At 43.3% G+C, this 21,918-nt stretch overlaps 1 protein-coding gene across 2 annotated transcripts; it reads left to right on the forward strand.

Moving 5' to 3' along the window:
- Nucleotides 1-238: 238 nt before the first annotated feature.
- Nucleotides 239-17,373, forward strand: DCSTAMP (dendrocyte expressed seven transmembrane protein). 2 transcript variants are annotated; one of them, XM_010955817.3, is made up of 3 exons: nt 9,636-10,675; nt 14,033-14,341; nt 15,217-17,373. In XM_010955817.3, the coding sequence occupies exons 1-3, from the start codon at nt 9,647-9,649 to the stop codon at nt 15,289-15,291; spliced, it is 1,413 nt and encodes a 470-aa protein (XP_010954119.2). In that variant the 5' UTR covers nt 9,636-9,646; the 3' UTR covers nt 15,292-17,373. The 2 variants fall into 2 exon arrangements, 1 of the variants encoding a protein (XP_010954119.2); XR_012502146.1 differs by lacking the exons at nt 9,636-10,675; nt 15,217-17,373 and adding an exon at nt 239-1,964 and having other exon boundaries at nt 14,033-14,161.
- Nucleotides 17,374-21,918: the final 4,545 nt, after the last annotated feature.

Raw genomic sequence — 21,918 nt, forward strand, 5'->3', positions numbered from 1 at the left:
TGCAACATGTATTCCAAGGAAAATTCTAGAAAGAAATATGTCGTTCCTTTGCATCAATTATCCCCTTTGTCAATAGTAAATGACTTAGTCACTTCTCCAGGGAAATTAAGGTTGATTCATGGCGATGTGACCCGCCTGTCACTTCTGGTTCCTTTTTTCCTTTTCTATATCAAGACTCAGAGCCCTTGGGAAGGGCATTTTTGCACTCAGAGAAGAACCTGAGAGAAACCTGTAAGTAAACTTTCAAAATAATCTTGTTTTTGAAATTGCTTTTTTTATAAGGAAAAATTAAGTATTGGTAAACTGGAATAAACAGTTGAGACCGGAGGAAACTTTAAGCCCCCTCCTCTACCCTCAACAGTTTATCCGTGTACAGAAATATCAGAAGGAGAGTCTGTCACTGTTGGCCTTAGGGGTCTGAATCCCCTCACCTCAGGGAGGCCAGCAGCTTGAGCATCTTCTTAACAGAACAGCTGTGTGGACCTGCGCCATCCCTGGCTTTTAAAGAGTTGATCAGTTAGCGAAGCCTCAGGTGGGGAGAGGAGCAGGGCGGGCTCACAGACAGCGCCGAGCCCCTGGCCAGACTGAAGTGTGCTGCAAGCGCTCCTCTGTTTACCCGGTAGCTCTCATTAATCTTTCCTTTCTTGTGTGAAGGCTGCTTTCAGAGAGGAAGGCATTTGCTGGCTTTCCCAAGGCAAGAACGATTAAAACAAAGTTATAAGGATTTCATTCCGCCTCTCTGCACGGCTTGAGCTATTTTGGCAGGCTCAGAGAACAGTGTGTTCTGAACCAATTTACAAGTTTTCAAGAGGAGAAAGAAAGAGACAGAGAGAGAAAGAAAGAAGGAAAGAAAGAGAAAGAAAGAAAGAGAAAAGACAAGAGATTCTCTATTCTTTTGTCTGCCTTATGGATGCTGGGTGGCTGCAAAATGCCAAAGCCCTGAGCTGCCTCTGCTGCTCTCCTTTGCCTTTATTTCCAAGACTGTGGGCTGGCAGGACCTTTAGAACTGGGTTAGCCCAAGGGAGCTGAGCTGAGCGGTCCCGAGAGATGATGTGACCTATCCAAGGTCACACGCAGGCCAGACCACAGATCTCCTGTCTCCTCGCCCTGTGCTCTTTTTCTGTTTCACTTGCCCTCTGTCCAAATTTCCTTTAAAATGAGATTGCCATCAAGTCCTGCAGTCAGAGAGGCTGACGGGTTCAGACTAGGTCCCCGCAGGGGCTTAGCAGAGCAGGTTGGAGGCGCGGAGAAGGAACAGCGGCATTGGCAGTCGGCTTTATTTCTCCCCAGGGTGTCTGCAGATGGGATCTGGGCTTGAGCATAAGCCACTGGCTTCTGCGTGGGAAGCAGGGTCGGAAGGCACTGGTCTCACTTACTGGAAATCTTGGGATGTCAGACAAGGCAAGTGCTCCCCAAGCAGGGAAGGAAGGGATAGAACAGCACCCAAGGTCCTCGTCCTCCAGTCCTGCATTGCTTTCTCCTGCACTTGCAAAAGGAGTGAACCTGTGGGTGTCTGTCTGTCAGCCCCGGAGCGGCTCTGGTGATGTGCTTCTTCAGTATCCCTCCAATCTAGAAGGCTCCAGGGTGAGCCATTTTGGAGGCTCTAATTATCACTGTCATGGCTGCTGGCTGGGTCTTGTATCTGAAGCAAGGATGCATTCTTTGTACCTTGAGAGTTGCGCAAAAGAATCGCAGAACAACACAGGAATACTGGTCTACCTGATTCCCCAACAAAGTGGGCGAACAGGGCTCTGGGGGTGGGGGTGGGGGTGAGGGCCGGGAGCCTGTGCCCTCCACGCCAGGGCTTTTACTGCTGCCCTTGATGTTTAACATCCCACAGGGGAAACAATTGAATCCACTGTGTATGCACCTTGCAGCCGGTGTCTGCTGGCCTGTGCAGGTTGACGGAGAAGCCTGGTCGCTTCTGTTTCCCATGGCAACAGCTCAGCTCTGCTTGAAAGCAGGTAAGTGTGGGCTCAGGCTGGATACACAGGCTGCACAGTTCTGTACGGCTCCCGGCTGGGGCCAGGAGCTCCTCACCATTGCCCTGTTCCTTAACTTCTTCCCTTCTACCCAGCCACACAAAACTTGCTTTCATCCCATGAAAGAGAGATGCGTCCTCAGTGATATTCTCCTGTGGTTTCTTCCCCCCCCCCCCCCCGGGTGAGGCACAAACCGTAGTTTAGGGATAAAGGCAGAAAAGTGGTGCTTATTCTTGGGATATTGCTGTTGATAAAAGCAAAAAGCAGGTACATGTTCCTGCAGAGACACCAGTGTTGAGTCTGGAGATAAATGTTACTGATAATGGAGACATAATAAAGAGAAACTGCAGGTTAAAGGGATCAGGTTAGCCTTTTAGGAGCTGCTGGAAGAAGCGATGGAGAGTTGGGGGAGGGACTCCATCCAGTAGCACAAATGAGAGGAATAAAATAGAGTTAGAGATCTCTGGGCAAAAATAAATATTCCCAAGGCATAGAGAACAACCTTTATGCATGAGACCTGAAACTGGCCTACAGCATGATTTTAAAACGTCCCAGGGGATAAAAAGAGGGAAAGGTAATCAGATGAGTGAAGGACAAGGTGAGGAGGGAGACAGCAGAGGGAAGAGGAAGAAGTCATGTGAGGATTCCCCATAGACCAAGGGTTGCAAACCGACAACCAGTGGCCAAAGTCATTGTCAGACTGTTTAAAAATAATTTGAGCCAATTTTTTTTTTAATACGGAGATGCCATCCAAAGCAAATTAGATCTCTGGCTTCTCTTGAAGAAAGTCAGAAACCCTGGCAACACTGGGTCTGCTTACAGACTCGAAGAAAACCTGCTGGGCTGGGGCTGCTGCTCCTGCAACTTCACTGGGGCCATGGGCTCACCGGGCCCCTCAAGACCCAATTTCTGTCACCCTTTACATTGTCTGCCTGACCCCTGCAGGCATTTGAAATGCTCAGTGCTGCCCACACTGGCCTAATTGTCCAACATGGGGGAAACCCCGACTCTGACCCCTAGTTCAACAGAGAAGGTAGTGATCAACACTGAGTGCAGCTCTCATCCCCCCACCCTGGGAGAGATGGTTCAGTTGGGAACGAGTGCCTTGCAGCCTGGACCTCAGACCAGGATGGGCCTGACCCCAGGATGGAGATCTGTAGTCAGCTCTGGATGGTTCAGTAAAGCTGTGCTGACTGAGGAGATGGAGGGTGCCACTTGCGGATGGCAATGCAAGGGGAGCTTACATCAGCACTGTTTCAGGAGGTGCACGTGACTGGCATTCTGAGAATGTGTTTCAACCAAATGTAAAAGCTACTCTTTGAAGATCATGTTCCAAGAAATTTGCCTATCCTGAACCCTCAACTGCCACTTAAATATGGGTTAGAATCCTGGCTTTTCCACTTTCTCACTGTATGACCTTGGGCAAGTTATTTAACCTCTCTGAGCTTCAGTCTCCTCATCTAAAATGTATGGATATAATAGCACAGAATTGCTATGAAGATTAGCAATAATGTGTATCCAATGCCATAACAGAGGCAGTTGGTACCAATTTGATAACTATTATCTATTACTATTACTATTTTACTAATTCTTGGATGGAGGCAAAGGTTATAGTTTGTCCACTTCTCTGATTATTTTTGTGGTGCCTGAAGGCAAATTTGGTAGGTGAGACATTTTAACTCTGTTACTTAGGACCTTTGGTAGGGATTTTAGAACGGGGTTCATGAAAAGTCAGAGATGAGATGTTGATGTGATGAGAAACGTATCACATTGTGGTGGAAAACTGGGATTTCCCTCCCATCTCTACCTCCAGTGCCAGGGTGGCCTTGGTAAGTCCAGTAGCCTCTCTGGACTTTCATTTCCTTATCTGTGGAAATGAGCCAGCCAGGTGTCAGCCATCTAGACCTGTGCTGTTCAGTATATAGACACCAGCCACGAATGACTATTTAAATTTAAATTAATTAAAACGAAATAAAGTTGAAATAATGCCATTTGCAGCAACATGGATGGACCTAGAGATTATCATACTAAGTAAAGTAAGTCAGACTGAGAGAGACAACTAGCTATATGATATCAATTATAGTGGAATCTAAAAAAAAAAGAAATTATACAAATGAACTTACTTACAAAACAGAAATAGACTCACAGAGAGAAAACAATCTATGGTTACCAAAAGGGAAAATGGCAGGGAAGGATAAATTAGGAGTTTGGGATTAACATATACACACTTCTGTATATGAAATTGATAAACAACAAGGATCTAATATATAGCAAAGGGAACTATTATAATATCTTGTAATAACTTATAATGGAAAGTAATCTGAAAAAGAATGTGCATATATATATGTATAACTGAATCACTTTGCTGTACACCTGAAACTAACACAACACTGTAAATCAACTATACTTCAATTAAAAAAACAGCTTACCCACACAGCCTCAGTCAGAACTGGAATTGTAGGTCTATCCATAGGGAAAGAGCCCACAGAGCTAAACAAGCAAGTCATATGACAGCCTTATAGCCATCAGCTGTTAAAGGAGGCAGTGTGTTTACCCAGTTCTTTCTAACAAATCCACCACTCAAGAAGGAGGGAGGAGCAGAGAAAGGGCAGTCTTCTTGATAAAATGCCCTTCCTCTCAGTAAGGTGAAGCCTTGGGGGAGGAAATTCCCATTCAACAATCCTGAATAAAAGAGGATCTTTTAATGCAAAAAAAAAAAAAAAAACCCTAACTAAAATAAAGTTAAAAATTCAACTTTCCAGTTGCTCCAGCCCTAATTCAAGGGCTCAACTGTCACCTATGGCAAGTGCTGGCCATGCAGATAGTAGACTATTTCTATCATCGTTGAAAGCGCTATCAGACAATCCTGAGTTCTAGAGATTGCTACCCAATGTCTGGTCCTCAGATGAGCAGCATCAGCACCACCTGGGACTTGTTAAGAAGGCAAACTCTCAGGTGCCACTCTAGACCTTCAGAATGAAAATCTACAGTTTAACAAGGAGGCCCCACCAACACCCAGTGATTACGGACTCAAGTTTAAGAAGCTCTGATCTACAAGATTTCTTTCAGCTCTAAAGATAAAATTTAAGAATCTGGGTATCCACTTGACAAAGTCTTTGAGAAAGAAATAAGCAACCAGCTTTTCTGAATCCTGATTCCCTGATTTATTTGAAAGGAAAGAATTGGGGCCATCTGAAGAAAGATCAGCAAGCAGAATGACTATACCTCTGCAGGAAAGAAATGAACAGACATCTAAAGGCAACATGTAAAACATCACTGCTCGGAAGGTGGCGCAATCCAGCTCCTGCCTCTGAGCCTCCCATCATTGAGGCACTCAGTCCTTGCCTAAAGATCTTCAGAGAAGGGAAGTTCTCGGTTTTTTGTGGCAGCAAAAGAAACAAGAAGAAATGGGTTGCATTTACTGGGTGCCTTATCCCCAGGGCATCTAACGTGCTTGCCAAAGCTCCCCTACTTAAACCTCTGCAGGAAGGACCTCAGGCAGGTCTTTTATTCAAGTAGAGAAAATGAGGAACAGAGATTGGTGAAATCGAGGTCACATTAACCAGTGACGGGACAGACAGAATGGAACACCAGCCCTGGGCTCTTGGTCCAAAGCCCTCCTCTGTGGCTTGAGCTATAAAATAGGAGAGAAGGCATTCAGTCCTTTTGCTGCAGAAAGTTTTGGAGTCTTTTGGTGACGTGCTGTTTTTAGCACAAAAACAAAGAGGAACAATATTAGATCTGTTGCTTGTTAAGAAAACATGTGCCTCTTACAGGACAAAATTGCAGTCATGTATCTTATTTAATTGTTATTAGATTTTATTGCCAAATGTTAAAATTTTAATGTATCCATAAATCTATTTCTCAGTTTCAGAGAAACATCTTTATTAAGAACACACTATACAAGGATGAAGGGGGAAAATGAATCTAAAATATGCATTATTAATTTTTTAGGAAGCAAGCAACATGGTACCTCATAGAGGATATTAGAAAAAACAAAATAGCTGGGATTTCTGATTTGCTTTAGAGAAAAATCTGCTGACTTGAGAAACATGCTTATAGGGTCAACTATTTTGATGCAAAAAAAAGATGAGAGAGAGAGCAGATAGAAATGGGCTTGTGATATACAAATCAGCCCTTAAACAGTCACTGGCAGAAAGTGTGATGTGTTTCCAGCAGATACAATGAGCTGAACATTCTGTCATATAACCCAGAGCCCTGGAATCTGGACAGGGTGCAGGGGCCAAGCAGATCTGGTCTGAATCCCACTGTTCCACCTACTCTGGGTGATCGCTGACACATTTCAGCAAGCACTCTGAGCCTCAATTTCCATTGTGTGAAATGCAAAGAGCATCTGTCTCCAGAGGCTTCAGGGAGGATGCAGGGAGATGCTATATGTAAAGTACTCCTCAGACATAATAGGCAATTAATACCTATTAGTGTCCCAATTAGTCAGATAATGGCTTGAGGTCAAATCCATAGCCATGACAAAGAAAGCAAATGGGGACACATCAGGAGGAGATCTGCTTGAGTACTGGCTGTTCTGCCCACTGTTCGCCTGCTCCCACTGACTGACCCGGTCCTGCCCAGGCAGTGAAGCAGGTCTGACTCACATTGGCAATGCTGGGAAGGGTCAGGAGCACAGGGCCCATCAGTGATTTCTGGGGGTCAGAGAGGCGTGGGAGTGGAGTCGGTGCACGGGAGCGCTGCCAACCTTCAAACCAACCTCCAATTCTGGAAGGAAGCAAGTCTGCAGGAGAAAAGAACTATGTTCTTTTGCTGATCCCCATTCTAATGACCAGTTATTCCATTTCCCCTTCCTCCTGCTGGAGTAAGAACATCCTCTTATGGAGGGTCCTGAATCTCCAATCAGGCCAGTCCCACATGGTAGTGACCCTTCTTCAACACAATTTCTCTCTGTATCCCTTTTCTGAGCTGAACTTTCCCATTTAGATTATGTGCCAGGAACAGCAAGTCTTCTATACTATTGCTGGAGAAATATCCACAGGTTTGCTCCTAACCTGCCTACTTCCCCACCTCATTTCTCCCCTTCATTAACCTCATTCAGGCTGAACCCAGAAAGAGAATTGGGTTGCTCAGTTCACGCCCTCTAGCCAATGTATGGACACCTGTCTCACGTTACGAGTGTAATTCACTGGCCTGAACAGTATTAAGCTACTCCACAAATCCAGCCCCAAAACACCTGATGTGAGAAGGGATTTATTTGAGAGTATTTAAAAATTGACTAATGTCTTCATTAAAATTAAAATTCCATACATACAGTACAATACTCATCAGATATTTTCATGTCAATCAAGATCTCTCAAATTCATTTCATATGGTTCCAAATGAACCCAAGTCTCTCTGAGTGCATCCCAGACCTAAATCTCCATGACTGACAGGGCGGAGCAGCCCCAGAGCAGCTTTATTTTAGTTATCCCAGAGCTGGGAAAAGAGAAAAGATGATTAACTCAGTGACAAAATATTCTCGTTTTCCTCTTAAGACTCTCAGGAGAGAACTGCCCTCAGAGGGTAGGAGCAAGGGAGGGAAGGCACAGTGGTTAGAGCTGAGATACAACGGCCTCAGTCTGGAGCCCCATTTAAGATTTGCTTTCTTGTCTGTAAAGTTAGAGCACAAGAAAATAGATGACTATCAAAAAGTGATCTTACATAATGTGGTTTATCAAAATTTGAGCCTGTCCATCAACTGTAGGTTGGTTTCAATTAATAAGACCCACGACATAGCATTGCTGCTTTTCTCAATGAACAATCACGGCCTAACAAAGCAGCACAGAATTCAGGAGCTTAAAGTAATCAATATTTCTTATTGCTCAAGTGTCTGTAATCAGCTGGTGACTGGGGACTGGCGCGTCTAGGATGCCCTCCTTCACACATCTGACAGTTGCTTGGCAATTGGCTGAGATAATGGAATAGACTGGTCATGTGCCTCAGCAACCCAACCTGGTACGGCAGGCTGAATAACCTGCCGAGCCCCACTCAAAGATGTCCATGTCCTAATGCCCAGAACCTCTGACCATGTTATCTCTCATGGAAAAAGGGACTCTACATGTGTGCTTGAGTTAAGTCTCTTGAGATGGAGCGATTATCCTGGATTACCTGGGTGGCCCTAATATAGTCACAAGGTCCTTGTCAGAGGGAGGCAGGAGGATTGCAGTCATGAAAGATGTCAGAGAGAGGCCAGAGAGAAAAGGAGCTGCAACACTGCTAGCTTTGAGATGGAGGAGAGTCCATGAGCCAAGGAATACAGGTGGCCTCTAGAAGCTGGAAAAGGCAAGCAAAAGGCTCTTCCCCTGGAACCCCCAGAAGGAATGCAGCCCTCTGGATCCATTTTATTGACTTTTTTTTTTTCTTTACATTTTCTAGCTGATTTTATTTATGTATTTATTTTAGGGTTTTTGTTGGGGGGGTGGTAATTAAGTTTATTTATTTATTTTGGGGGGCGGTACTGGGGACTGAACCCAGGACTTTGTGCATGCTAAGCATGTGCTCTACCACTTGAGCTATACCCTCCCTCCTTGGACCCATTTTAGACTTCTGACTTCCAGAACTGTGAGAGAATAAATACATGTTTCTATAAGTCACTATGTTTGTGGAAATTTGTTACAACAGCAATAGAGGCTAATACACCTGGACTTGGCAAAAAAAAAGTTAGTAATGGGATTCCAAGAGAGAGGCAGGTGGGAATCATAGACTCTGGATAGGCATAGTGTCACTTCTGCCACATTCTATTGGCCAACGATGTCTTAGGCATCTTGAATTCAAGGGTTGTAGAGATAAACCCTGCCACTTGACAGATTCTATTTCTCTCACTTCTCGATGGGAGAAGCTGTGAAGTCACATCGTAAGAAGGTGTTGAAACTGAGCAGGACCCTGCAGGGCCATCCCAGGGACAGATCCCCCAGGTCCTCCATCTCTTCTCTGTAGAAACGCTTTAGTCTCCTAGGCCTTCCCCGAGTACCAAGGAGCAAATTTAATCAGAGAGGCGAGAAAATGCAGAAACAAAGGAAACCAGTCAAGCAAGAAACAAGAGTAACAGTTTAGCCATAAAACAAAGTCAAGGACCTTTAGTTCCTCCTCAAGGGCTGTAGATAATATCCTGAGACATATCCTTGAACTGTTTGGCAGATATTAAAACCACCACCAGGTAGAAGAAGTTAACTGCTTGCTGACCACCACAACATAGACCACAGACTTGTTGGAACCAGAAAGTTGACAACGTCAACCCCCAAAACATCACCCTGTTACCTCACCATCAACGAGTCGGAAGGATGGACACTAGCTGATCAGGCACCTGCAACCCTCTCCCTCATCTTGCCTTTAAAACCCTCCCCCGAAAGCCACTGGGGAGTTTGGGTCTTTTGAGCATGAGCTGCCCATTCTCCTTGCTTGGCCTCATGTTGGGCGCCTTGCAGTAAACTCTGTGCTTTCCTTCACCACAATCCGGCATCAGTGGATTGGCTCTACTGTGTTTGGGTGAGCAGACCCACGTTTGGTTTGCTAACAGTGTGGAGACTGAGAATGGTAAAGAATTATGGCCATTTTTTGCAATCAATCTGCCATCATGTCCTTTCCAAAGTGACAGAAGACATTCAAAGGCAGCATCTCAACCTGGTTTCTTTTTCATTTCCAGGGACACAGGGAGCATGGGTGTCTGGAAGTCAGGCACCAACATCTTCTTAAGTCTTTGGGGGATTTATGTGTCTCCAAGAAGCCCTGGATGGATAGGCTTTACTCAACATTTGGGAGTTTGCTGTTTTGTTGCCTTCACTTCCGTAGGCCTCCTCTCTGTGGCCTTCTACTGGCTTCCATCCTCACTGATAGCCTTCATCGCCTCCTGGATGGTCATGTGGGCTCTGCTGTGTTGCTCCAGACACGCGCGATGTTTCCTTCTGCTCTTCTTCCTCTCATGTGGCCTGCGTGAGGGCAGGAACGCTCTGATTGCTGCTGGCACAGGGATAGTAATCTTTGGACATGTGGAAAACATTTTTCACAACTTTAAAAGTCTCCTGGACAGTATGACTTGCAACCTAAGGGCAAAGAGCTTTTCCATTCATTTCCCACTTTTGAAAAAATATATTGAAGCAATTCAGTGGATATATGGCCTTGCTACTCACCTAAGTCTATTTGATGACCTTGTTTCTTGGAACCAGACCCTGGCGGTCTCTCTTTTCAGTCCCAGCCAAGCCCTGGAAACACAGCTCAATGACACTACAGACAAAGCCCTGGGTGTCTTGTACCAGATGGTGACGGCAACAGAGGTGGTGTCCTCTGTGGGCCGGCAGCTACTTGCCTTCACAGGGCTTCTGCTGATGCTGCTCGGCACTGGCCTCTTCATGAAGCGGTTTTTGGACCCTCGTGGTGCAAAGTTTGAGAATGTCTACATCACCAGACAGTTTGTTGAGTTTGATGAAAGGGAGAGGCATGAGCAAAGGCCCTGTGTCCTCCCGCTGAATAAGAAGGAAAGAAAGAAGTACACTGTCATCCCATCTTTCTGGCTGACTCCGAAAGACAGGAAAAACCTGGGGCTGTTTTTCCTCCCAGTACTTACCCATCTCTACATCTGGGTGCTGTTTGCAGCCATAGATTATCTGCTGTATCAGCTCATTTTCTCCATGGGCAAACATTTCCAAAGCTTGCCAGGGCTCGAGTTTCACTTGAAGCTGCACAGAGAGGTATGCGCTGCCAGGCCCTTCTCACCATGTGTCCTGGCTGTCTGCTGGTCTGTTTGCAAAAGATCGTGAACCTCCCAAGGCAGGGCAGTGTCTTACTCACCTCTGGATTCCCGGTGCCTGGCATGTAGGAAGAGCCCAAAAACGTTGGTTAAACTGAGTTGAAATCCCCATGTTAGAGTGTGATTAACATTCTGAACATCTTTGGTCACCGTATTAGCTTCCTGTGGCAGCCATGTTCCAACAGAGAAGACTTTTTGCTCATCCCATTTTTTTCTCTTTTCCATTTTGCCCTGTGGAAAGGTATGATTCTGTGGACATTCCAGAGGATCTGGATATGGTCAGATACTCATCTTAGTTTTTTTTTTAAACCCAGACATTGTGAAGCTGAGCTAGGTGGTACATGTGTGTGTGGCATGTGTGTCTGTGTGCATGGAGTGTGTGTAGTTGTGTGCGTGTGCATGTGCGAGTCTGCGTGTGTGTGTGTGTGAACATGCTGGGTGGGGTGCACCAGCCTGGGCTGGTGAAAGTGCCATCCTCTATTTTCAAGTGTCTGATTCTTCTCCTCTTTATGCAGCTACAATAGGTAGCTGCTGGGGAAATCTTAGAGCGGAAGGGCAGAAAGGGAAACCCTCCCTGGAAACCCCACTCACCCCACTTCCCCCCCCCCCCCCCCGCTGCATCCACCCCCTCCCTCCCCTTCTCTCCTGGCTCAGCAGGTGCTGCCCGGCCCTGCCCCTCCTAGTCCTGGGCTGCTCTCAGAGTTGATTACTTTGAGCACGCCGCTTTCCTGAAGACTTCAGTTAATTACAAGAACCCCGTTGCTCTAGATACTGGAGCAGGGTGGATAATGGAAGCAGTGCTTCAAATGAAAGCCAAACAAGATTTTCAGACCGGCTTGCTCCTGGGGGAGTCGCTAGTAAAAGGGCTGCTCTCCTCCCCTCCCCCATAGCCCACCCTCCTCCTGTATTCCCCCTTTTGATCTTTCCCTCAGTTCTTCCTCTCCTTCTTTCTCTTTTAGCTCCTTTCTCATTTATTTCTCTCAGCCAATCCCCTTGCCTGTTTTGTGAATTCTCACTGTTTAAGACAGAAGAGGGGAAAAAAGCAAGCTCTGCCTTCCAAAAAAAGGCACAGAAGCTTTCCAATGACAGTGTCCTGACAAATACACGTTTGGGTGTTGCGGGGTCCGGAGGACATAGAGATGCCTAGCCCATGAGGGCTGTCATCAGGGGGCTCACGTCCGGGCGGGGGAGGCCGCCATGCACACTCGCAGTGACAGCAGGGCAGTGGGCGCCGGAACAGATGTGAGTGCCAGACTGTGGGAGCGCGTCTCAAACTCTCTCCTGCCGAGCCCGGGAGGCTGTGCCACCAGCAGCCGGCTTCTGCGTGACTGGCAGTGCCCTGCCCTGATCCCAGGGTGCCCTTGGAGGTTCCTGGTCTCTCCTGTAGATTTGCAAAGGAGAAGTCAAGCAAGAGAAGAAACACTGGCTCAAAGTTTTGCCAATATTTTTCTCCCACTTCCATACGATTTTAAAAAAAAGAAGAAAGATAGAAAACGACCCAAAAAGAGCTGGCCGGATAGGTGGGCATTGTAAGGAAAAATAGCTATAGTTGCTACTTACTGAGCACCTACTATGTGCCCAGGGTTAGTCTGCGTTAACCTTTTCAGGACCATCTGATACCACAGCGAGTCTTCCTGCCATTAATCAATGACGTCTTGGCAAATTGTTTACTTAAGAGAGGTAAACACATTTTAATACACCAGGGTCTATTTAGTATATTGTTCGGTATTTTTGAGAGAGTTTATTTATCTTCCATACTCCCCTTCACCAAGCCCGTACAAAAGTGTGGACCCAAACTTTGTAAAGCCCTGACTCCTGACTGCAAAATGCCCAATCAGATTCCTAGGCTAAGTAACTCCCCACCCCACCCCCAGGCCCCCTGCGACTGGATTCCCGCTGCTTTCTTATTGCAGGATTTCTCATCACTGACTCAATCGATGTGTTTGTTTCTTCAACAGTATTAAAAAGAGTGCATGCCTGTGCTCTGGGGACTGAAATCTATTTAATCGTAGGCAAACTGTCTTTTTAATAAGACAAGGAGAGGCCACACAAATGCCTTCTACTGCTTTAGCCACAGTGCTGGAGAAACTGCAGATTTGACTTGGTATTTGCATAGACGTCCCAGGTTTGGGGTTTCTGGATTTTTTTTCACAGGTACTGGAGTAGATCCAAGATGTGTGGTATTCTCTGGGTGTGCCTGGGTCCTTTTCAGAAGTCATTTACCTCTTCCCGGCCCCAGGGCTCTGGGGTACTGGGGTGATAATAACTTACTAAGTACTCCAGTCTATAAGGTTAATGCTCCATCCCCAAGGTGCTTAATTTACACTGGGAGCAGTTTATTCCTGGGCAGGATCTGGTCCATTAATTCCTGTTTTACCAAATTGGAAAACAAATCCACCGAGAGAGACTGTATGACTTTCTCAGGTCAGGGGAAATGAAAGAGCTGAATCAGCACATGTTTCTCCTGCTGGTGCCTTGTCTGGGTGGCTCTAGGTCACCTGCCCTCTGGGTCAGTTTGATGAGGGCAGCTGGTTTATTCTCTTGCCTTCAAGTGGAAAAGGAATGCACCCCTCTTAGCATCCAAGAGGAGTGAGGCAATGTCCGCTTTTGAGATCTCTGTAGATAGGATGTTAGAGCCGCTTTCAGTAAATACACTATTCCTGGTATTCTTCCACCAAGAACAGTTCTTCCTCCTCCCCCACACCACCCCAAGCTCTAGGCTGATTCAGAACATAATTTAATGTCTCCACATCTTGAGGACCTTGTGGTCTGCTGACCAGGTGTTTTGTTACGATGGGGAGGAAATGACTGGGTCTTGAGGGGCTCTGTTCCAAAAAAACTTCTCCCCGAGTCGAGCTAAAACCATCTTTCATTAGTCCCACATGCTCTGAAGTGTAGAAACAAGGGTTCCATAAAAATGGGTTATATGGTCAACATTATTAGGAGAACTGTTGGCTGAAGTTAAACGGATTCTCTGCCTTCTTCTATGAGTCTTCAACAGTCTCCTGGGCATTGTGCCGCTCTAAAGAAAGGACAGAGCAGACAACCTTGTCTGATATCCTTCTCTCAAAGAAATCTACAAACCCACTTTGGAAAACACTGCAATGGCGACAAACAAAACTCATCCCTTCACCTTTATTCCGATCATAGCACATAAAAGGAGCTGTGATAGCTCCTTCAGCCAAAGCTCCCTGCGTATTTTAAGATAAATGCTATATGCTGCAGGGCGGTATTGAGGAAGATAAGGACAGACTACAAAAATGGCATGGATCTTGATGATTTTATTCTTTCATTTTAGGAACAAGGAACTCAAGACATCATCCATGATTCTTCCTTTAATATATCTCTGTTTGAACCCAAGTGCATCCCTAAACCAAAGCTCCTTCTGTCTGAGACCTGGATTCCCCTCAGTATTATTCTTGTGATACTAGTGATGCTAGGACTGTTGTCCTCCATCCTGATGCAACTTAAAATCCTGGTGTCTGCATCCTTCTACCCAAACGTGCAGAGGGAGCGCATCCGATACCTACATGCAAAGCTACTAAAGAAAAGATCTAAGCAGCCGGTGGGAGAAGTAAAAAGGAAACTGAGTCTGTACTTCACAAAGGTAAAGCCAAGATGGGGGTACAACCTATAATTAGGGAAATTTTGAGTTTGAAGGACAAATGGAATTTCAAAGCAGTCTTCAACTTTACAGTAGGGCTCATATCCCCAGTGATAGGTGAGACACTGGTGGGGGTGGGAGTGTGCAATCAACAGACGTACATGGCTAAGTTCAAAAGATTCTACAATAGTGCTGGCCCAGAAGATCCTACAAGATACCCTTCAAAATGTTGATTTCAAGTGACTTTGTTCAGTTATATCATAGAGAGGCTACTGGAAAGACCCTTTGTAATTAATAGCTGTTAAAGGATGATGCCCAATAGAGTTACTTTACCAGGATGAGTAAATAACAGAAGGGAAGTATCTACTATGGCTAGGTAAACTCTGAAGAATTTGCTCATTCTCCAGTATTAAACAATGTATATGATAATGTATGGATATTTATACATATATATAACATGACTTTAATATACATATAAATAAACACTTGTCAAAGATTTTATTCAAATTATTAATTAAGAGGGAAGAGTAAGAAATTCCAACCAATTCAAAGAACAATTTAAAGTGCACACATATATACAGCCCATCAGAAATACCAGAATGAATTTGCTTAATGGATTCAAAACTGGCTTCTGCACAAGGGTGGATGGGAGGGTCAACTGTACACTACAGGGTGAATTCATTTGCATGTCCATGGACAAGAATCACGTGCATCGGTGCCATCAGCTATCTACAACTTACAGAATCGGAAAATGGTTCACGGACAATGAAAGACTAAACTAACCCACAAGGATAAGCTTTTCTGGACATTTCAAAGTTTATGTCAGAGGCATTTAAAATGACTGCAGTGCTCATTCATCTACCCTTGTGTTCCTGCAGATTCATTTCTGGCTTCCAGTCCTGAAAATGATTGGGAAAAAACAGTCGGACATTGCAAGTGAAGACAATCTGTGAGAGGCCCCACACCGCTCCTCCGCACACCGGCAACTCCCCTCAGGTCTACTGGTGGTGGTCGTCCCTCGTGCCCAGCAACAGGGAACTAACTACACCGCACGGTCCTTCGGGGCTGTGAGTTTGCAGGGCCAAACCACTTTTTCCCATAAGGCCAAGGGGCCACCAGGTAAATGGTTACGTCGTCTGTCTTGCAAAAAAGGCACATGATCTGTACTGTGTCACAAGATAACAGGACTATAACCTGGATCTCCGAGGGTAAGTCTCAGCATAGAGCAATATTCAAAGGAAAATAAATTAGAAAAAAAAAAAATCAAAATCTCTACTGCAGCCTCACAGGCAAGTATCAAGGAAGACATAAACATATAATGTCCGGACAACATCTTTAAATGTGTCTGTCCCTTCTCTGCCGTCCTCAGGACCTTCAGCGCTATTTCTTACCCCCACAACTGTCTGCCCGCCACCGACCCCTTATTCAAGAACTCCTTCCAAAACCCGTCTCCAGCAGCTCCTAATTCCTTCTCACCACCTCCTCTGCTCCTACCCTCTGCTTTCCAGGATCTCTTTTGTTTTTCCTCCTCCACCAGATTCTCTAGCCACATTTATTTAGCGAACACATTTATTCAAATCACACGAAAGGCTTGCTGAAATGTGCATCTTGAGCCTCTTTTTCACTATACTTAATATACATTACACTGTACGGGGGCCTATTTCCCCTGTACTCAAACTATGTTAGAGGGAGAAACACTGATTCTATTGTCTCCAAAGTGCCAGAATGAGAAAGAAGTAAAGAAACACTAAATTTGTTTTAATTTTTCATTTTTCAAATTTTTCAAACTTACAGAAAAGTTGCAAAATAGTGCAGCATTTCATTCCTCCATCACCCCTCATCCCCAAATGTTGACATCTTACATAACCAGAGCACAACTGTCAAAACCAGGTAAATAACATTGAAAAATGCATCACCTACAGAACTTATTAGATTTTCACCACTTGTCCCACAATATCCCTTTTCTGGTCCTTGATGCAAGTGAGGCTCATGCATCACATTTGGTTGTCATGGTTCCTTAATCTCATCTGATCAAGGACAGTTCCTTAGTCTGTCTTTTTTTTTCTTTCATGACCTTGACACTTTTGAGGAGTACTAGCTAGTTATTTTGTAAAATATCCTTTGATTTAGGCTTGCCTATGTTTCCTCGTAGGTAAACCCAGATAATGTATTTTTTGGCGAGAATACTACAGGAGCTTCAATGGGCTCCTCCCAGTGCACGAGATCAGGGTGTGTGATGTTGATACACCTTAATTATTGGTGAGGTTATCTTTCTTCACTTAGTTAAGATGGGGTCCGCAGATTCTTCCACTGCTGAAGTTACCGCTTCCCCTTTGTAAATTAATAAGTATATTGTGGGGAAATACTATGAGACTATGCAAACATCTTGTTTCTCTTTACACATCTACCTTCTAATTTTAGCATCTATGAATGCAAAACCGTGGCAGCCAAACAGTGATTTTCTATTTTCATAATATCGTCTACATTTTGAAATTGAAATTCTACCCTCTCCCCAGAAAGAAACATTTCTTTTCAAAGACCAAATTTTGTTTCAGGCACCAGAGAAAGCATTTTACACACACGATCTCATTTGTCACAGGACAACCCTGTGAGGTAGGCAGTATTACTTCCATTGCATAGATCAGAAGACTCACCCTCAGAGACCCTGACTTCACTGGCCTGGGCTGGGGACTAGGCGCTGGCATATTTAGAGCTCCCAGCCAATTCGAATGGTCAGCCAGCACTGAGAACCACCATTCCCGGAAGTTTTTACAGAATTGCAGGTCGTTCAATACAGGTCTTCAATGGTGAAATGTGTCTAACAGAAGAAGCCTGCATCAGAATGTGTCTGAGTCAGCATACTTCCCAAAGTGTGTTCCTCAGACCACCAATCCCTTAGTTTTCCCATAAGAAGAGTTACATGAAGTTAGTAAATCCATACCATCTGCCTTCCAATCCTGAAGCTTCATAAAGCATGTTGGCATACTGTTAAAACTTTGAGAAACTCTATAATAAAGAAATCTCTTTTAACCTTATTTTACCCCAAATTCCCTGAAATTATTAAACCATGGAACAATTTTAACTGTAATAACTATTAACAGCAAACAAGACCAGTTCTACAGTCCATACTCTGGTAAATGCTGATTTAATTGGCCTAACTTTCGACCAAAAAAGATCTGAGAAGGTGAAGATGAATTTTCAGTATTGGCTTATGTAAACAGTCTGATGATTTTATGCTTTGTTTTCTAAACAAACAGATGTCTATATAAATAAACTGATACTATACACACACACACACATATATATATGTTTTTTTACTGATTTTGCATTTATTCCTCCTACAGAGAAGGGATCTGCCTCACATTAACTAAGACAAAGAATCAACTGCTCAATTTTTAGAGAAAATTGGATCCTTTGGCCTTTCTAAATTCTATTAATTAACTAACTTACTTATCTACTTAGCAACATCACTAGCATTTACAGCAAACATTTGAACAGGGCTCACAGAAGGTGCTAGTGATGCCCAGACAGCTCGCCCTGGTCCCTGCCTTTGGGATGCTTTCAGTCTAGTTGGGAAGAGAGACAATGTTTACACAATAAATAGTATGTGGTAGCTCTTGGTAAGTGCCAAGGGCGTGGGGCAGGCAGTGCTTTTAAAGAACCACGAGTAGATTCTCTTCTCTCGTCTATCACGAATGCCCACTTTACCCCTCTTCTCTAGGAGAAGGGCACTAAAGGGGTTGGTAAAGGAGTCTTAATTTCCTTGAAACCAAACTGCCTTTCTGAAATAGCATAATCTCTGTTGTTTCCAACAGACCATGACTTTGAACAGTTCACAAGACTTCTGGAGAGTGTCCTGCTGTCTTTTACCTGTTAGGCATGCTTGCCCCTACTCTGAAGTGCTTGTCCCTGTTGGAAGGACAGGCTGGTAAAGAGGTGCTGTCACAAAAGGCAATTCTGATCTTGAAAACAAGATTTAGACGTGCTCCTTAGGGCCAGTCTACCCTAGGACAGAAAATGCAATTATATGATCGCAGCTTATCCACTTTGGATTTAAATGAATGGTTAGTTAAATTTCTTGAGACATCTATTGTGAAGTGTGCTCTGTTAATGTTGTAGAGGCAGAAAGATACTGCCCCAAGTAATTTAATAGAGCTTCCTTTTTCACCTCTAATTTTAATGGCTTATAAAAGTATATTGCATTATAGTCTAAGTCACTATTTCTCATCTAATGAATCCCAACTTGGTGGCCATATTTTGTCATAAGTGTCATTCCAATGTCCTGACTCCCTATTTGTTGTCAGTTACATTCCTCTTTGACAGTAAGACACAGTAATTCTAAACAGATTCATAGTAATAAATGTTTTATTGTTCTACTCAGGATGTTAAATGTTGTCTCTTCTCTTAGATCCTGTATCTGCTGCTTTCTCTGTTAGAACCTAGTGAATCCTAATTCTAATATGGGATATGCTGACATCTTTACACATCATACATTTTTGTCATAATTCACCTAAGAGAAAGAAAGAAAAATACCTCATCCTAAGGGAGTAGTAACTAGCTTTTTTACCAAAAGTCAGTGATAGTGACAAACGCCATTGAGATCAATTTTTTTTTTAATTTATACTATAGAAGAGAGAGGAACTGAAAAAAATGATGTGGGTTGAGTGTGGTTATATATGTATATTTACAAGCCTGTTATATTAGGATAATATAAACCCTGAAAGGTGAAGAAAGATTTAAATTAATGGGTGGCTGAGACCACCAAACTTTCAAAGTTCAAAGCCCCTTTAGTTTTAGTTGCTAATGGTTGCAGTGACATTTTTAAAAGTGGGAAAAGACAGGGAGATGAATAACAGGGTACAGGGGATAGCCTTTTATGATCTAAATCCTAGGTGTCTATGAACCTCGCTTTTGTACAGAAAGCAGAAGGAGTCAGAGTTGGATTTGTCATTTGAGGAATTTTTGCAAATGCAAAGGAAAGCCAAAAAAAAAAAAAAAAAAGCAATGATAGGAATAAAAGCACAACTAACCAGAGCAACTACAATTAAGGCAGAAAGTGTTTGCACTGCTGTATTGGACTCTGAGGAAATACACAGAGTGGTGCAGGAGGTGCCCCCTCCCCCAGCCTCATTCAGCAAAGACAAAGAACAATGTGCCCACTGACCACTGCAAGGGACTCACGGAGAGGACAGGTTGAAAGACGTAAGGGAAGACCAGGAAGGACTGAGACAAAGATTCAGACATCCAATCCCTCATTCCTAGGATTCCATCAGTCCTAGAGTAGTGGAGCTGGCTGATCATCAGAATTACCTTCAGAGGTTACAAAATGATGTAAAATTATGGATTGCCAAAACTAAACCCAGATATACTGAATAGAGAGGCCTTGGAGTGGCCTGGGAATCTGTCTTCTAAGGGTCTTCATGGGAAATTCAGATGATTAGGCAAATTTGGTTGACACTGCTTTAGAGAACTGTAGCAAACTTTGGAGAGGAGGGGTTGTTGATTAAATAAAAACACATCTATGTGATGTCTATGTGATTAGTTGTATGGACATACACACAAGACGTCCATTCTGCAAGTCGCTGAAGGAGCTATTAACCCATTTAAGTTTCTCCAATAATTCAAAACACTAATTGTCAAAAAATGTACTGTTCTCCTCCTCTGCAGTCCAACTCCCCCACTTGTGTAACTGAGTACCCAAAGGGAAATGAAACCCATGATGGCACCATGAATTAGACAGTTATAATCAGTATTTAACTATTTATCAAACATGATTTGGCAGACGATCCAGCAACCCCACTCCTGGGCATCTTTCCAGAAAAGACAAAAACTCTAATTCAAAAAGATACACGCACCCCAGTGTTCATAGCAGCACCATTTACAGTAGCCAAGACATGGAAGCAACCTAAATGTGCATCAAGAAATGAATGGACAAAGAAAATGTGATACATATACACCACAATGGAATACTACTTAGCCAAAGAAAAGAATGAAATAATGCCATTTGCAGCAACATGGATGGACTTAGAGATTATCATGCTAAATGAACTAAGTCAGACAGAAAAAGATAATTTATCATTTATACATGGAATCTAAAAAAAGGATACAAATGAACTTATCTATAAAATAGAAATAGACTCACAAACATAGAAAGCAAACTTATAGTTACCAAAGGGGATGTGGGGAGAGATAAATTGGGAATTTGAGATTAAAAGAGACACACCACTATATATAAAACAGGTAACAACCTACTGTATAGCACAGAGAACTATATATTCAATATTTTGTAATAACCTATAATGGAAAAGAGATATATGTATCTATATATATAGATATATATATATAAATAAAAACTGAATCACTTGCTATACACTTGAAACATTGTAAATCAACTATACTTCAATAAAAATAACTAAATATTTTTAAAATGTATTATTTGGTATTCAATATTATTTTTTAATTAAACAACATCCATTTAAGGGATGATATATCACATTTCACAAAATAGAGGGTAACCCTGACTATGACAAACATATGGTACAGAAGAAAGAACAGAGATTTTTAGAATGGGAAAGGCTGAATTCAAATCCCAGTTCTGCTAATTATTTGTGACATAAACTTAAGCAACTTAGCTCTTATCTCTCTCAGCCTCAGTTTTCTTATTTATAAACTGGGGCTTAAAATAGCAATCTGATAACATCTTTTTGAGAATTAAATGGAATGACACATATAAAGTCTCCCCCAGTGAGGTAAGTAAGTGTCAGCTCTTTCCTCTCACTTTCTTCTTTCTCATCCTTCCCTGCCTATGCCCACTCTCTTCAACTGTTGTCATACAACTGATACAAAAAGAATAAAAACAAAAACCAGAATTTCAACCAGGCTTGATTTATAATGGGGACTGGCAAACCTTTTTTGTGAAGGGACAGTAAATATTTTAGACTTTGTAGCCATGTGGGTCTGCTGCAACTCCTCACCTCTGCCACTGTAGTGAGAAAGCAGCCACAGACAATCCGTAAACGAATGAAAATGGCTGTGTGTTTTAATAAAACTTTATTTACATTAACAAGCAGCAAACTGGACCTGGCCTGTCCAGTAATGCAGGAAGACTTTTTCAGAAACCCATGAGTTGATGTGGAACACGATGCAATGGGGCCTCAAAGTCCGAAAAACTCAATGGGATCAAAATCTCTCTTTTCTACCAACTTGCTGGATGACTCTGCAAGTCGTTTCATCTTTCTGAATTGAATTTTCTCATCTATAAAGATGGAGGAGCAGGGCTACAGAATCTCTGAGGAAGCTGCCATCTCTTAAAGCCTATGACTCTGGGAGACTGCAGTCTCCTGGAGAGAATCAGCAATAAACTGCCACCCAGGTTTCAGCATTTGATTTGTTTGTTCTTTCATGGTTGATCAATGAATCATGAAGAACAACAGACGCGCTTGGGTCATAAGTATGATTCATTTGATGAACAAGAGAAAAGATAACATTTGGTCAAAATTAACGTTGTTTTCTCCACACACACAAAGAAGCAGTCATCTTATTCTAAATGTCATACGTAACTTCAAAGGATTTAAAGTCAC

The sequence above is a fragment of the Camelus bactrianus genome, chromosome 25 (assembly GCF_048773025.1).
Source record: "Camelus bactrianus isolate YW-2024 breed Bactrian camel chromosome 25, ASM4877302v1, whole genome shotgun sequence".
Taxonomy (NCBI): domain Eukaryota; kingdom Metazoa; phylum Chordata; class Mammalia; order Artiodactyla; family Camelidae; genus Camelus; species Camelus bactrianus.